The sequence below is a fragment of the Peromyscus maniculatus genome, chromosome 1 (genome assembly GCF_049852395.1).
Source record: "Peromyscus maniculatus bairdii isolate BWxNUB_F1_BW_parent chromosome 1, HU_Pman_BW_mat_3.1, whole genome shotgun sequence".
NCBI classification, from domain to species: Eukaryota; Metazoa; Chordata; class Mammalia; order Rodentia; family Cricetidae; genus Peromyscus; species Peromyscus maniculatus.
This window is the reverse complement of record NC_134852.1, coordinates 8,379,158-8,394,250: the sequence shown is the minus strand read 5'-3', so window position 1 is coordinate 8,394,250 and position 15,093 is coordinate 8,379,158. Positions and strand designations below refer to the sequence as shown.

General features: G+C 38.6%; 1 protein-coding gene across 1 annotated transcript; it reads right to left on the bottom strand.

Annotated features, from left to right (window-relative positions):
* Positions 1–6,021: 6,021 nt before the first annotated feature.
* Positions 6,022–13,415, bottom strand: LOC102927802 (killer cell immunoglobulin-like receptor 3DL1). Its single transcript, XM_076560608.1, is given in 7 exon segments — positions 6,022–6,371; positions 6,479–6,570; positions 7,034–7,117; positions 9,231–9,524; positions 10,998–11,303; positions 12,452–12,736; positions 13,370–13,415. Coding segments are annotated over 7 exon segments (1,251 nt in total). The 3' UTR covers positions 6,022–6,227.
* Between the last annotated feature and the right edge of the window lie 1,678 nt (positions 13,416–15,093).

The following is a 15,093-nucleotide window of genomic DNA, read 5'->3' as shown; positions in this document are numbered from 1 at the left end:
ATACACTCAAAAGAGATATTATGTTTTGAATTGTATATTGATTCCCATCTTCTTTAGGGACCACTGCACTGATTTTCATAGTGGTTGTACAAGTTTTCACTCCCACTTGCTATACATGAGGTTCTCTTTGATCCACATCCTTGCCAGTATCAACTGTTTCCTTTTTATTGACCTTAGCCATTCTGACAGGTGTAAGATGAAATCTCAGTGTAGATTTAATTTGCATTTTCTTGATGGCTAGGTTATTGAATATTCCATTAACTGCTTTCAGCTATTTGAATTAAATCTTTTTTTTTTTTTTTTTTTTTTTTTGGTTTTTCGAGATAGGGTTTCTCTGTGTAGCTTTGCACCTTTCCTGGAACTCACTTGGTAGTCCAGGCTGGCCTCGAACTCACAGAGATCCGCCTGCCTCTGCCTCCCAAGTGCTGGGATTAAAGGCGTGCGCCACCACCGCCCGGCCTTGAATTAAATCTTTAGAGAACGCTGTTTATATCTGTACCCCATCTTAAAATGTTTTCTTGATATGCAGTTTTTTCAGTTCTTTTTTTCCCGTGTTGTTTTTTTTTTATTTATTTTTCTGTAGTTTAGATATTAATCTTCTATCATATGTGGTGGTGGTAAAAATCTTCTCCCATTCTGTACACTGCCACTTTGTATGAATGATGGTTTGCTTTATCGTCTAGAAGTTTATCAGTTTCATGAGGTCTCATTTTTTAATGGTTGATCTTAGTTGCTGTGCTAACATCATTATCTTCAGAAAGTCTTTCCCTCTGCAGGTGAGTTCAAGACTTTTCCACACATTCTCATCTATCAGTTCCAGTGTACCTACGTTTTTTTTTTTTGTTGTTGTTGTTGTTTTAGGAATTAAAACCATTTCATGTTTAGTTTTTTTTTGCAGCACAATATGTATGGATTTATTTCTGTCCTTCAACATGTAGCCATCCAGACTGGCCAGTACCATTTGTTGAAGATGGTGTCTTTTCCCCAGTGTGTGTTTTGGATTCTTTAGCAAAGATCAGATATTCACAGCTGTGTGGAGATATTTCTGGCTGTTAAACTTAATTCCATTGTCCAACATGCCTGTTTTTATACCAATACCATGTTTTTTCACTACAATAGCTCGGCAGCACAACTTGAAATTGGTAATAGTGAGACCTCCACCAGTTCTTTTATTGTTCAGGATTGTATTAGCTAATCTGATTTTTTTTTTGTTTTTCCATATGAAGGTGAAATGTCATTTTAAGATCTGTGTAGAATTCATACCACCCAAAATCCCACCTCCTCCCTCCTCCCTCCTCCTAACCCCCAGCCCTCCCTCCCAATCCACACCACATTCCCACATCCCCCAAATCAAGGCCTCCCATGGGGAGTCAGCAGAGCCCTGCACACTGAGCCTAGGCATGTCCAAATCCCTCCCCACTGCACTAAGGATTCATACCACAGGCACCGGGCTCCCAAAAGCCTGCCCATGCACCAGGGACAGATCTCGATTCCCATGCCTGTTTTCTGTAAGAAAGGTAAAACTGAAAGTGAGACTGGAATCAAGCCAGTAAGCAGCATTCCTCCCTAGTTTCTGCTCTAAGTTCCTGCTTCAGCACCTGCTGAGGCTTCCCTCACTGAGGTACTATATATAACCTGTAAGATGAAATAAACCTTTCCCTCCCCCCCAAAAAAAAAGATCTGTGTAGAATTCTGTTGGAATTTTGATGGAATGTAGATTACTTTTGGTAAGGTGGCCACTTTTACTGCTATTCCTACTAATTCATGAGCATGGGAGATCTTTCCTTTTATTATATTCATTGGCTTCTTTCTTTAATGTCTAGATGTTACTTATCATACAAGTCTTTCACTTTCTTGGTTAAAGATTCTCCAGGACATTTCATATTTTTGAGGCTATTGTGAAGGGTGTGGTACCTGGATTTCTTTTTCAGTACTTTTGTCACTTGTGAATTGGAGGGCTATTTTTTTCCAGACAGAGTTTTTCTGTGTAGCTCTGGTTGTTCTTTAACTCATTCTGTAGACCAGGCTAGCTCTGAACTCACAGTGATCCACCTGCCTCTACCTCCTTGAATGCTGGTATTAAAGGCATGTGACACAACCTCTCCCCTGCCCCCCCAGCAGGCTATTGATTTTTGTGAGTTAGTTTTGTATCCAGCTATTTGGGGAAGTTTTTGTAATCCAACTGTAGTTATTTCCCTGTGGAAATTTTCAGTTCAGGTATGTATTCTATCCTATCACTTGCAAATACAGAGGCTTCTTTTTCATTTCTTTCCCCTTGAAGTTCCTTAGTTTTCTTATTAGTCTAGCTAAGACTTCAAGTACTATTTTGAATAGGTGTTTGTAGCTAGAGTTTTCCTGCCTGGCCCACAGTCAGGACAAATCTCTCTCACCCGCCAGTCCCACAGCCACTCAGACCCAACCAAGTAAACACAGAGACTTATATTGCTTACAAACTGTATGGCTGTGGCAGGCTTCTTGCTAACTCTTCTTTTAGATTAAATTAACCCATTTCTATAAATCTATACCTTGCCATGTGGCTCGTGGCTTACCGGCATCTTCACATGCAGCTTGTCATGGTGGTGGCTGGCAGTGTCTCTGACTCAGCCTTCTACTTCCCTGAATTCTTCTCCTCCTTGTTCCACCTATACTTCCTCCTGCCTGACTACTGGCCAATCAGTGTTTTATTTACTAACCAATCAAAGCAACACATTTGCCATACAGAACATCCCACATCAGGTATTGAGAGAGCGAACAGGTTTGTCTTGTTCCTAAGATTTAATTGGAATGGTTTTTAGTTTCTTTCCAGTTAAGTTCATGTTGGCTGTGGGATTGTTGTAAATTCCCCTTAGTATGTTGGGGTACGACCCTTGAATTTCTAAACTCCCAAGAACTTTTATGATGAAAGGATGTTGGATTTTGCCAAGGGTCTTTTATGCATCTAATGAGATGAGCATGTGGTTTTTGTTTCTCTTTATATGGTGGGTTATTAATAGCTGCTGGTAGCAAAAGACCATGGGAGTATACAGTGGGTGACAACTAGAGTTCAGAAGGTCAACCTATCAGAACTAAGGGTTCTATTAGAGGAAACCATCATGCAAGGCATTATGGAATTACTGCCTTTAGAATGAATTGGTTGTTTCTTGTTGTAAACTTCTTGTGCAATAACAGCTATGATTCTCCGCACTTACCATGCATTCCCATGTAATGTATACATGTAATCTTATGGGCACAGCTTCCCCTATACATTTGGGGTAGTTGGATATCTTTCTCCAGCTGTGTTTATTCTTCATTAGCTTACATCTGGCCAGGGCCACTATTATTTACTAAACAGCAAATATTCACTTAAAAGTGAGATCATAACATGTTTTTTTTTTCTTTCTGGGTCTGGATTACCTCTTTTAGGATGAATTTTTTTATAGTTCCATCCATTTGACTGCCAATTTTGTGATATGTTAATTGCTTTGTAATACTCTATCATGTAGTGGCTCCTTTACTGTCAATCCCAGAAATACAAGCTGGAATACAGAGGTCTCAAAGATGGTTTGTATGATTATTGAAACTACTAATATTGCAGCAAAAATAGCAGAAATAAATCAAGAGATGTATGAATTGAGGACCACAATAAAAATAGAACTAAATAGATTTTATAGCATTTTTACATGCTTTAATGTGTCAGATTTCCAATCCAGTTGATGGGCAAAATAATGATTTGTGTAGAGATAGACAACATTCTCAAATGACCTATGAATGGCCATCATGGTTAAGATGGCTTGCTTCTCTTTTTTGTGGGAAGGCTCTGTTAGAATTTCTTATAATTCTCTTGTGGTTACCTAAATTAATTAAACATGTCATAGAGGTAATGAATGCAACCTTGGAGTCTATTATAGACACTATTTTTCTTTAAATATTAGAAAGGAGGAGATTTTGTGAGCAAAAAAAAAATCCTTGCACCTACAAATCACCAAGGAAACTAAGAATGTTAAGCATGCAAGCTTTTTTTATGACTGTGACCACTTCAGATCCTTCCTCAGACCTTTAAACTAATACAGACAATCTCTAGAGCCCATCTTCTTGGAAGGTATAACATGTACATTGAGTTTAATTTTGTGCACTGACTACTGCATTACACCAGGAAACATCTTTTCTTCCAAATTGTATTGTGTTTAAATATGCTCTAGAAGTTTAAACTAGCCAGGATTACTAAGTAATACTGAACCAAGTCTCATTCTTGCCTCCTACAGTTGGTTTCTCTGACAGCCATAGCATTTGTAGGGACCCCTGAAACTTTTATATCACACATATCTCCGAAATTTACTTCTGTGCTGCATTCTTGGAAGGGAACTTGTGTTAAAGAGATATAAAATTAATCTTCAGGATGCCCACAGTCCTTGTAATCTTAACTCTCAGGAGACTGAGACAGTAAGACCACTAGTCAGAGGTCACCTGCAACCCCCTGTTTCAAAAACAATAGACAGAAACAAAGATTCATCTCATAGTCCAGGCATGATTTTTAAAATAATTTTCATATATTCTTTTCTCATACAATTTGTCCCAAGTCCAATTCTCCTCCCTCAATGCTGTTCAGCCAAACTTAGGTTCCTTTCTTTCCTAGATCCACTCTGCCTCTCTTTCCCTACAGAAAAAGAGAGCCTTATATATGGGCAATGTCCTAGTTTTTTTTTTTGTCATCTTGACACAAGGTCTAGTCATTTAAAAAAATACTCTCACAAGCTTGGCCTATAGGCAAATCCTTTGGGCATTTTCTTGATTCTCAAATGATGTAGCTAGGCCTATCCCCCCGTGGGTGGTGCCATTCTGGGGCAGGTCATCTTATGCTGTGTAAACTATAAGAAAAATTCCAACCTATGATGAACTTCCAAGGCATCTGCTTCGATTCCTATCTCCAGGTTCCTGCCTTGCCTCCCCTCACTGGACCATGACCTCAGACATGTGAGGTATGTAAGTCAAGAAACCCTGTCCTTCAATTATCTTTGATCATGTTTTTAATTACAGCTTTGAAACCATATCTAAGATTGTTAATGTGTTGAGTGACTCTTTGTTTGGAGATATGGGAAAACATCTGTTGATTACAGATAGGCACTAATGACAGATCCATGAAATGATCCACCCAGATATGTTTAAATTGAACTAACAAGGTTTAGGATTACTTACAGGATCATGGATCAGGGGGTAATTATGGGATCATGGGTGAATCGACGCTGCACCAACAAATTTGCACACTATTGCAAGTGATAACTTATGCAAACTTCATTCCTGGATGTTTCTGCATGACTTGCAAGCAGCTTGGTTAATTAGAGGATCTCCTCTCCTTGGGTATTATTATTACTCCTATAACTTTATTGAGCATGATTTTGAATCTGTGAGTCTTGCATGTTTCATGGTCCTCCTGAGACTTGTGAAGTGTTGTTCATTTCTTGAGAATTAGTGAGTCTTCTTCCAAAAAGCAATGCTCTAATTCAGTGGCACAAAGTTTTCAGCAGCATAGTAATGGAAAGATGTGAGAAAGAGGATGTGTCTTACTTTAACCACATCTTAGAAAATGTTATAATTGAGGGGAAGTCTACACTGAAATATTAAAGAAACAAATACATGCTCCTGATGAGAAAAAACATTAACAAAGGGTATCTGGAGTACAAAAAAAACAACATATGTTAAGGCCCAATATGAAGAGTAGCCTTCTTGAAGGATATCAGTAGGTGTGGAAGAAAGTCAGTGTAGAGTAATTAGGTATGAACATGATCAAAATACACATACATAAAAGAAACTGTATAAGACCCATTATTTTGTATAAAGTTATAATATATTGCTCATATATACTTACAAAAGAGTGAGTTTTTGTTGATTGGGAATTGTGAAATACTCAACATGGTTACAGCTTCAAGTAAGTTTAGAATTCATAGCTACTCAGGTTTCAGAGGTCTCCAGCATGAAATGAAATAGAGATCCATGGACTAAATACTAGAGTTTTATTTCTGTTGAGTGGTTTGTGGGGGCCATAAACTTTGTAAGTAAAGGAAATCTACCTTGAGAAACATATGAGAATAATGAAGGATGGTCCCAAAGTTAGAGACCTCTGTCTCAGATTTCAGCTGCTATTTCACTACATCTATAAGTCTTTACTGGAGAAAGGGCTGTGGACTCCACAGTAAACTTCCTTAGATCTTGGAGAACTCATGGGGGTACAGACAATCTTTGATTTCAATTTATCATTTTCTGTCTTCCATGTACAAACTGGGATTAGTAGAAAATTCCTTATGAATCTGGGAATTGGGAGTGGCCAATATTTGTTTGAAGATCATCTGATCAAATTTTAAGTATGTCACCTCCTGCACTTCTTGTCTTTCAGGGTCCTAGGAAGAGGTAAACATCAAGTGATATTGTTTGCAGTGAACACAAACTTGCAGCTAATAAAGGAATATTAGACTGTATGGAAGAGAGCAGACTCAGGAGAACCTACCTGTCTGTTCAGTGTTGCTCTCACTTCAGAGTCTTGGTTCATGATGGCTGCATTTTTAGGTGACAGATGTAATTAAACTCACATAATAAGCACTGCACTTTCATTCCATATCCCATGTACTAGTTAGATGTATGTTAAAACACAAGGTTCCTCACATTCCTCAAAGCAGAGTCATGTGTTCTGCCTCTCTATATTCACAGTCCCACCCCACCCATGATCTACCTTAATAATTCCCTCTTCAACATTATCTCTCTTCTTCTATCTCTCTTTCCCCCATCTCTCTCGTAAAACCTTCTCCTAGATATCAGTGTATGCAATTGATGTGAAAATGCTGAATTTTCATTCAGAAATTTCTCAGTGTTCTGAGAGTAGAGGGAAAGAGCCAAGGCTCTGGTTCCTCTCTAGAAAACCCTGCCTCAGTTCTCTTGTCTTGGTGAAAGTATCCTTTGGTAAACAAAGAACACATACCTGTATTTCTCTGGTCTTGGTTTCTCACACTACTCAGATGATGTTCACTAGCTTGTTCCTGAGACTTTCTTTTTATGCCAGAACAACAATAACAGTGGAGGAGGATGATGAGGACAACAAGGATCATGGTCACTGACAACCCAATCAGAATATGCAGGTTCCAGTGGTTATCTGGAGGAAGATGTGAACCCAATAAGAGGTACATTTTGGGATTCCAATTTGATAGATTTCTTAATTTTTATTTATTGATGGATAATTACTATAATGTTTCTATAGGATGGGAGTCTTGATGGAGAACCTACTCCTGTTATTTTGCTAAATGGACACAGTATTATACTGAGTCATAATGACTTATCATTAGACCCATATATTCACTCATTTCTCAATTCTTAGTACAGAAACTTATATTTATGGTAGATGGTAATTATACAGATAGCCACTACTGGACAAGTTGCACAGAATAAGAGATTTTATAATTTGTGTCCATAAATGAGACCATTACATCACATCTCCATGTGTTCAGGGATCATTGTGAAAGAGATGGAAGAAGAAATTCCAAAAAGATTCTATGGATAACTACAGAGAAAATGTCTCTGGACACAGTAGGGCATATGCATACATAAACTCCACAAGAGGATGTTGCTGCATCCCCAAGACCAGTGCAAGCTCAAGGTAGAGAAAATCCCAGCATAGACAGTGGAGGTGAACATGAAGTGCTACTCCTATCAAGGTACTGTAGACAACTGATAACTATTCAGAAGAGAGTCAATGTTAGAAATGTTGTTACTTGTAAATTGACTATGGCCCAGGAGAAGACCACAATCCAGGAATATATTTACATTTTGCCATTGGCAGAAACCTGCAGGACCCTATGTGTAAATCACGTGTTCAGTTTCTCCATCTGAGATTGACACCAGTGCTCAGCTAAGCTGCTTTGCAACTTCTACTTCTACAACACCTTGAACTAGACATTGAATTCTCTTGTAGGGAAAAAGCGAAGTCAAGGCTATTCTGTCAGAAGTAGTATTTTTATATAAAATCTTCTATTCTGCTTGCTTGATTCCTTTTGCAGGCCCCATCACCTCCTCTCTATGAGGAACAGAGCTAGAAGAACTTCATTGATCCTGAGAAGGGAGTAAAATTTACTCTATTTTTCACTCACAGAATGTCTTAGGTACAAAAATTCGAGACAGATAGTCCTTATATTTCCCATACTGTTCCTAAACAACTTCTAATGTTGCAGGGTTCAAGAATCAGAGAGTGGAGATTACAATGTTAAGACTAATGAGCCAGGATGGAACTGAGGCAAAAAAATGAGCCAAGGAGATTTTGGTTCCTAAATTTCCACAGGAGAGAAGAGGGACCAATTACTCACTAGTTGTGGAATCCAATCCTATACAGGAAGTACACTTTCTTGATGAGTTTACAAGACACTTCATCAAGAGCCTGTCTGCCTTCCTCTATGAAATGCTTTTTTTATTTTTTAAATTTGGACAGTGACCAGAACCCATGAAAACACTTAGTGTTGAACCTTTAGAGTCACAGGGGAGCATTGCGTGGTTTTCCTCTAGGTGTAGACTCTCTCTTTAGATTGATAATAGAGAGAAAGTATCATGGCTTTTTATGATGCAAGTGGAATGCTGTGGGGAGATCTGGGTGAGTGAGATTTCAGGAGGGCTGCTCCATTTCTGCTCTTCCCAAACTGATTTGAACCTCATCCATATTGAGTCTGTCCTGACCTGTTACCATATCTGCCTGGACACACAGATCTCCCAGTGTGGGTCCAGTCACATAAGGAGTGTTTGGGAGGCTCCTTGTCTATCATTTTGTAATCTGATATCATGTCTCAAGTTTCATGTCTTTTATAAAAGGTTTTCAACTGAAATATAAGTGTGTCCATTTCTTTCTCTCTTTCCTGTCTCCAGGCCCTTTCATTTACCTTTCCACCAAGCTTTTATATATCCCCATACCACACTTAAGTTGATAGCTTCTTTTTTCTGATAATTATTGGTACATGTATGTCTACAGATATGCATATTTACTTATAATGTGTCAGATATATACATACACATATTCACCTATATACATATTTTATATATGTACACATATGTAGATATATAAATATCTTACACACACATATACATATATGACACTAGCATGCACAGCAATCCTTCACTGTAGTTCCCCAAGATACTTTCTCTATGTTATCAATTGGATGGGTCTCAGACATGGTTTTAGTATTTCATTAGTCACAAGACATGGGATCTGTTTGAGGCTTTCTTACCTGTGACAGGAAGGTACCATGGGTCACTTGGGGATGACCACACATGGGAAGAGTTACTGAAAGAGCCATAGCATCTATAGTTGCCTTTCTGGATTACAGGACCAAGAAGGAAGTTGGCTTGGAATGTCCTGTTGTGACTCTGCATTGCAGGCAGCCCCTGCCCCAGAGGCACCCCTTCTCTGGACAGATGGAACATGTCAAACTGATGGTCAGAGATGCAGGACAAGGTCACATTCTCTCCTGACATCACCACAGGGGCCACCATGGCTGACAGAGAAGGTTTCTTATATAAACCTGGAAGAAAAGAGCCAGAGACAGTTATAGATAGAGTTTCTTACTAGTGTTTATTCACTGCTCAGTGTTCCCTCTTCATGATTCCATTTCTGTGATCTTCCTGCCTCTCACCATCTCCCTCTCTTCTCTCTTTTTCCTTTTCTCTCTTCCATTCTATGTTATCATATTTAGTCTACGACATCACTTCTTACTCAAATATTTTATGACAGTTTTTGATTTTTTACATTTTCTGCCTCAATTTTCATTGGTTCATTCCATCTGTGTTTTAAAATATGTTTTTATAACATAATAAATTTTATCTAGCAATTGATATCATTATGAAATATTCATGTGCATTCAATATACATAATATATATTTTATACTTTTTAAGAAATATTTCTTAGTTTTTGAAATTGAAATAGTTATATCATTTCATGTGTTTAAATTGTTTTTAGAAATTGTTGTTACATATATTTATATATGTAGGACATTAATCATAATAATGCTATTATTCTCAATTGTCCCTCAACTTCCACTAATTAATCTCTCTTCAAAGTACAGAATAACTCATAAACATTTGTATTTCTCTTGAACAGTGGCCATGGTGATCTCTCCTCTCTTGTTCCTCTCAGTTTGTGTACTGCTCAAGTGTGATCTATTGTTTGCCTCCCAAGCATTTGTTTTAGAATTTGTTTTGGGGTTTTATGTCTATAAGAATTCTACCAGGACAGGCAGTGGTGGCACACTCCTTTAATCCCAGCACTTGGGAGGTAGAGCCAGGTGGATCTCTGTGAGTTCGAGGCCAGCCTGGGCTACCAAGTGAGTTCCAGGAAAGGTGCAAAGCTACACAGAGAAACCCTGTCTCAAAAAAACAAAAAAAAAGAATTCTACCAAGAAAGTCAGATATATTATGTATCTGAGAAGCTCTGTCTTGAAATATTTAATATCTGCTATAATTTTTCCATCTCTATTTTCAAAGTTTCCATTTAGGATTGATTCTGTCTTTTTGTATTTTTTCTCTTAGCACAAATTCCATGTTTACTAATTCCCAGCAATTCCTGGGTGCCACCTGTGTGAAGGCATAAGGATTCATTAAGAACCAGCCCAACTAAGTATTTGGACTCAGGTCATAACACATCATAGACTGGTAGACTGGCAGACTTCTTGTAAAGGTAGAAGTTAAAAATTTTCTAAATGTTAGTAGAAAGACTTCATTCTCTCTGGTTCATATCATGCTCACCCAATCGCCATTTTCTGTTTATTTCTACTTAGGACTACTTTGCATCTCCCTGCATCTGTGGTTTATGTTATAACCAATGGTCTGTTCTTGTGTATTTCTTTTCATTCTCTATGTCAGTAAAACACTCACCAAGGTTGGCTTCATGTAAATTTCCCACACTCATTTTTCTTGTGACCTCCCACAGATTTTAGTGTATAGATTATTTATTTTTCTGTATCACAAAGAGAATAATGAGCAGGCAACACCCTCTTACCTGTGATTTTTATGTCAATGGGGTCACTGGATTCAGACCACTCATTTGGTGAAGGATTGTAAGAACCATAGCATGTGTAAGTCCCAGCATGGTCAGGTGTCACAGGACCTATTTTGAAGTTAGCCTGGGACCTCCCAAGACGATTTGCAGCAGAAATCTGGAGAGAGTCCTTGATTGTTCCTTTTTTGTGTGAAGTCAAAATGAAGGTGTCAAACATAATCTCTGATCGACACTCCAGTGTCACCTTCCCTCCTGAATTTACCAGGAGAGGTTGTAAGGCCAAAAGGAAAGGCATCTTGTGGATTCCTAAAAATAAAGAAATTGTATGAACCTGATCAAAATCTCTGTGTCCTTGAAGACCTATGGTTCTCCCTCAATTGGTCTGTGCTCCCTGTTAGTGCTCCAGGGCACTTGTTCTTGTCTGTTTCAACTCTGGACACAGAATCCTCCATCTTTGTGTCCATTTCCCACTTCTTTGACCCTAGAATTAGCACAATATTTTCCCACTGGCTTGTTGTGAGAATGTGTCTTTTGAACCCTTCTTCCATAGACACTATTGTCTTTTTCTAAGATTGGAGAGTGTAGGAAACATGGCAATCTTCAAATCAGGCTGCTTTATGTGTCCTTTTGATGCTACTTTGGATAAGGTATAATCCTTGGTAGGATAAAGGAATTAGTGTTGACCACATTAACTAGGGAAACACTTCAGCCCTCTCTGTGGTTCAAACCTCTGTAAGGCATTCCTGATCCAGAATCATGAACAGTGTTTCCTTTCAACATGTTGAAGAATTAGCATCCTGACTTACTGCTCTCAGAACATCCCTTCCATGCTTCTTAATTTGCCCTTGACATGGGTTCCCATATTATTTTCCAAATGCTAACATAACAAATACCACAAATTTGATTCTTAAAAAGAATGTAAGTGTTGTGGAGATAAGAATTCAGAAAAGCCCAAATGGCATAAATCAAGTATCTTTAGGGATAGTAACTACTGATCCCTAGGAAAGTGTCCATTTTTTGCCTTCCAGCTTCTAGAGCCTCATGCATTCCTTGGCACCTGGACCCTTCCTCCATGTTCAGAGTTTGTGACACAGGGTCTCCCTCATGATGATTTGTTTTGCCTACAACTGAATTTTTCCTTATTTTGTTATATCAATTCTTGTAGTGCTATAAACCTGGGAGAATTCATGATATTCTCCCATCCTGATGTCAACTTATTAAGATTTGAGTTCCATCTTAAAGCCCAAATTTTGCTTCACTTGTTTAACACACAGGAAGTCTTAGGGACTAGAAAAATGCATGACCTTGTGTATCATATTATGCCCAGAACATTATATATTTCTCTATGTTGAATATTCCTTATAAATCCAAGCCTCTGACTAATACTTTTTCAGACAATTACAGGGTTGAGATATTTTGGGGAATGAAAAGATACTACAAATGTCATCTCTGACCTGAAATTATGATCTTCAGAGGGTCACTGTGTGCTGAAGTTTCATCAGGGGATTGATAATTAAAACCATAGCATCTGTATGTTCCTGCATATGCTGGTGTCACAGGACCCAAGACAAATTTCCCTGTGGATGAGCTTCCATGCATCTGAGGAATAGGATTACCATGTTCTTTGTACAACTTGAGTGTGTCATAGTCACTATGATAGTCACACTGAAATTCCACATGATGTCCCTGAGGAACAACATGGCTTGGCCAAGCAGAGAGTAAAGGCTTGTCTTGATCACCTGCAAAGAGATGCACACAGTAAAAAAATTTAATGATTTTCCTTTATCCCTGAGAGCTGAGCTTCCAATTTTTACTTCTGTTGGGATCTTCTGTATAACAATTTTCTCTGAATTGAAACATCCCTGTTTTAATATGAGAGGTTGAGAGGCTTGGGATAATCAGAAAGCAAACAATCTCTCTATGCCCTGGGAGGCTGAAGCATCCAAGATTCACCAGTGACCCTTTCCAACTCTATAGAAAAAGTAAGCTACTTACCCAGCTGAGCTCTATAACTGAGATTTCTAAGACCTGTTCAATTGCCTGCAAGTTGTGCACAGAGCTCCAGGGTTTTGGCTTTCATGATAAGCACCTATATAGAGTTGTGCTTTTAGTACAGGTTTGAGTCACCCCTTGCTTCTGTAAGATACCCCTAAACTACACTGTTATTAATAACATCAGTAAACCCATGGAGTCACCACGTTGTGCTTTGGTGCAATCTTTGTTTTGTCTGTCAGGGATTTCATTTATGAGCTGAGTAGATTTGTATGTGTTTTATTTCTGCAAAGAAAGTTTCAGACTTAATAGGGTCATTTTGAAGTGTTGGCTGCAAAAGATTGTGGTGGCTTGAATAGCTATGGTCCCCGTAGACTTACCTGTTTGAATGCATGGTACATATGGAATGCCACTAATAGGAGACATGGCCTCATTGGAGTAGGTGTGGCCTTGTTGGAGGAAGTGTGTCACTCAGGAGGTGGGCTTTGAGGTCTCCCATGCTCAAGCTTTTACCAGTGTGAAATAGTATCCTTCTGCCAGTGGATCAAGATGAAGAACTCTCTTCTCCTTCTCCAATATCACCTCTGCCTGCACACTGCCAGGTTTCCTACCATGATGATAATGGACTAAAACTTGGAACTGTAAGTCAGCCCCAATCCAATGTTTCCCTTTATTAGAATGGCCATGGCCATGGTGTCTCTTCACAGCAACAGAAGCCTTAAGTAAAAGTCTGTAAGTATGCTCCAACTACCACATATATATTATATATCTTTCATGCTAAGATCCAAGCTTGGAATTTTGAGTATTGAATAAAGAAGTAATTTTCATCATGAACATTGTAATCTAAGAAGAAATTACACCAGGAGTGTAGAAGGAAATGTTATTATGAGTGAGATGATAGATCAGAATTGATTCAACCAAGGTAGCAGAAAAAAACTACTCTTGATTCAGCAATCTAGAAATATAACAATATTCAGATGAGAAGTACATTGTGAATATTCCAAAACTCATGGACAATGGAGAGATCACCCCCAGGACCACAGAATTGAGAATATCTATAACAAGTCAGGGGGAATGAGCCTTTTGAACTACTTTTCTCCTTATGTACTTTCATAAAGATCTTCCATTACAGAGGTTATACAGGCTCATGTTTCTGTACTAAAGGTGATAAGTTAGAGGCCAACATATAGTTTCCCCATCATTTCATGGCTCCTTGTATGTGAAGCATTTGCAGTACAGCATAACTCAACAACCTGTTTACTTGTATTAGAATGGATTTGGACTCATGATGGCCAGCACATGAATGTTGGTCATTGATATGTATCTACCTGGTTGATATTACTGAGGAATGAGACAACAGCTAGTCTCTGTAGTGAAGACCAGGTAGACTCCAAGCTATACTTCCCGTCATCCATGGTAGACATCTTGCAACACTGACCAGCCAGGAGCCATCATAGACCCTGTCCAGAAACTGTCCCTGATTGCAGAGTGTTTTCAGGGCTCTTAAAGAACCAGAAAGTACATCCAGGAACAGCATCTGATTTCAAAATACAGGAAGGATCCCAGCCAAACTACAGAAGCTGACACCAACTGCAGCCTGCCCATGGTTGCAACTAGTTGACCTGACTAATGGCCCTAGTTATACTAAATAGGAAAGGTCTGTTTACCAACAGTGAACTCCTATAAATGACAGAGGAGTTCATTATTAGTGCACAGGCACCCATGTGTAAGAGCATAAGCATTAAAATCAGAGAAGTAAAGCATTACACAGAACAATGGTGAGGCTTAAGAAGAAAACAAAAAAGAAAGGGAGACCTATAAATCCCATGATGAATAATTCCCAGAGTGTTTTGAATTAAGTTACAGAAGTATAAGAAACCACCAACAAAACCTGGGCAGATATCTGCTGCCCATGGATAGTCCAGAACAGTCAGAAGATCATGTGAAGGTCACACAAGCATGAAGAACAGATAGGCTGCCCTCCAGCATGTGTATCTCTCCAACTCAGTAGGTTCAGCTTCCATAGACTCAGTATGCTGCCTCTCCTTCTTTTTTCTTTTTTTCTTGTTAAGAAATTTTCTATTCATTTTACATACCAACCAAA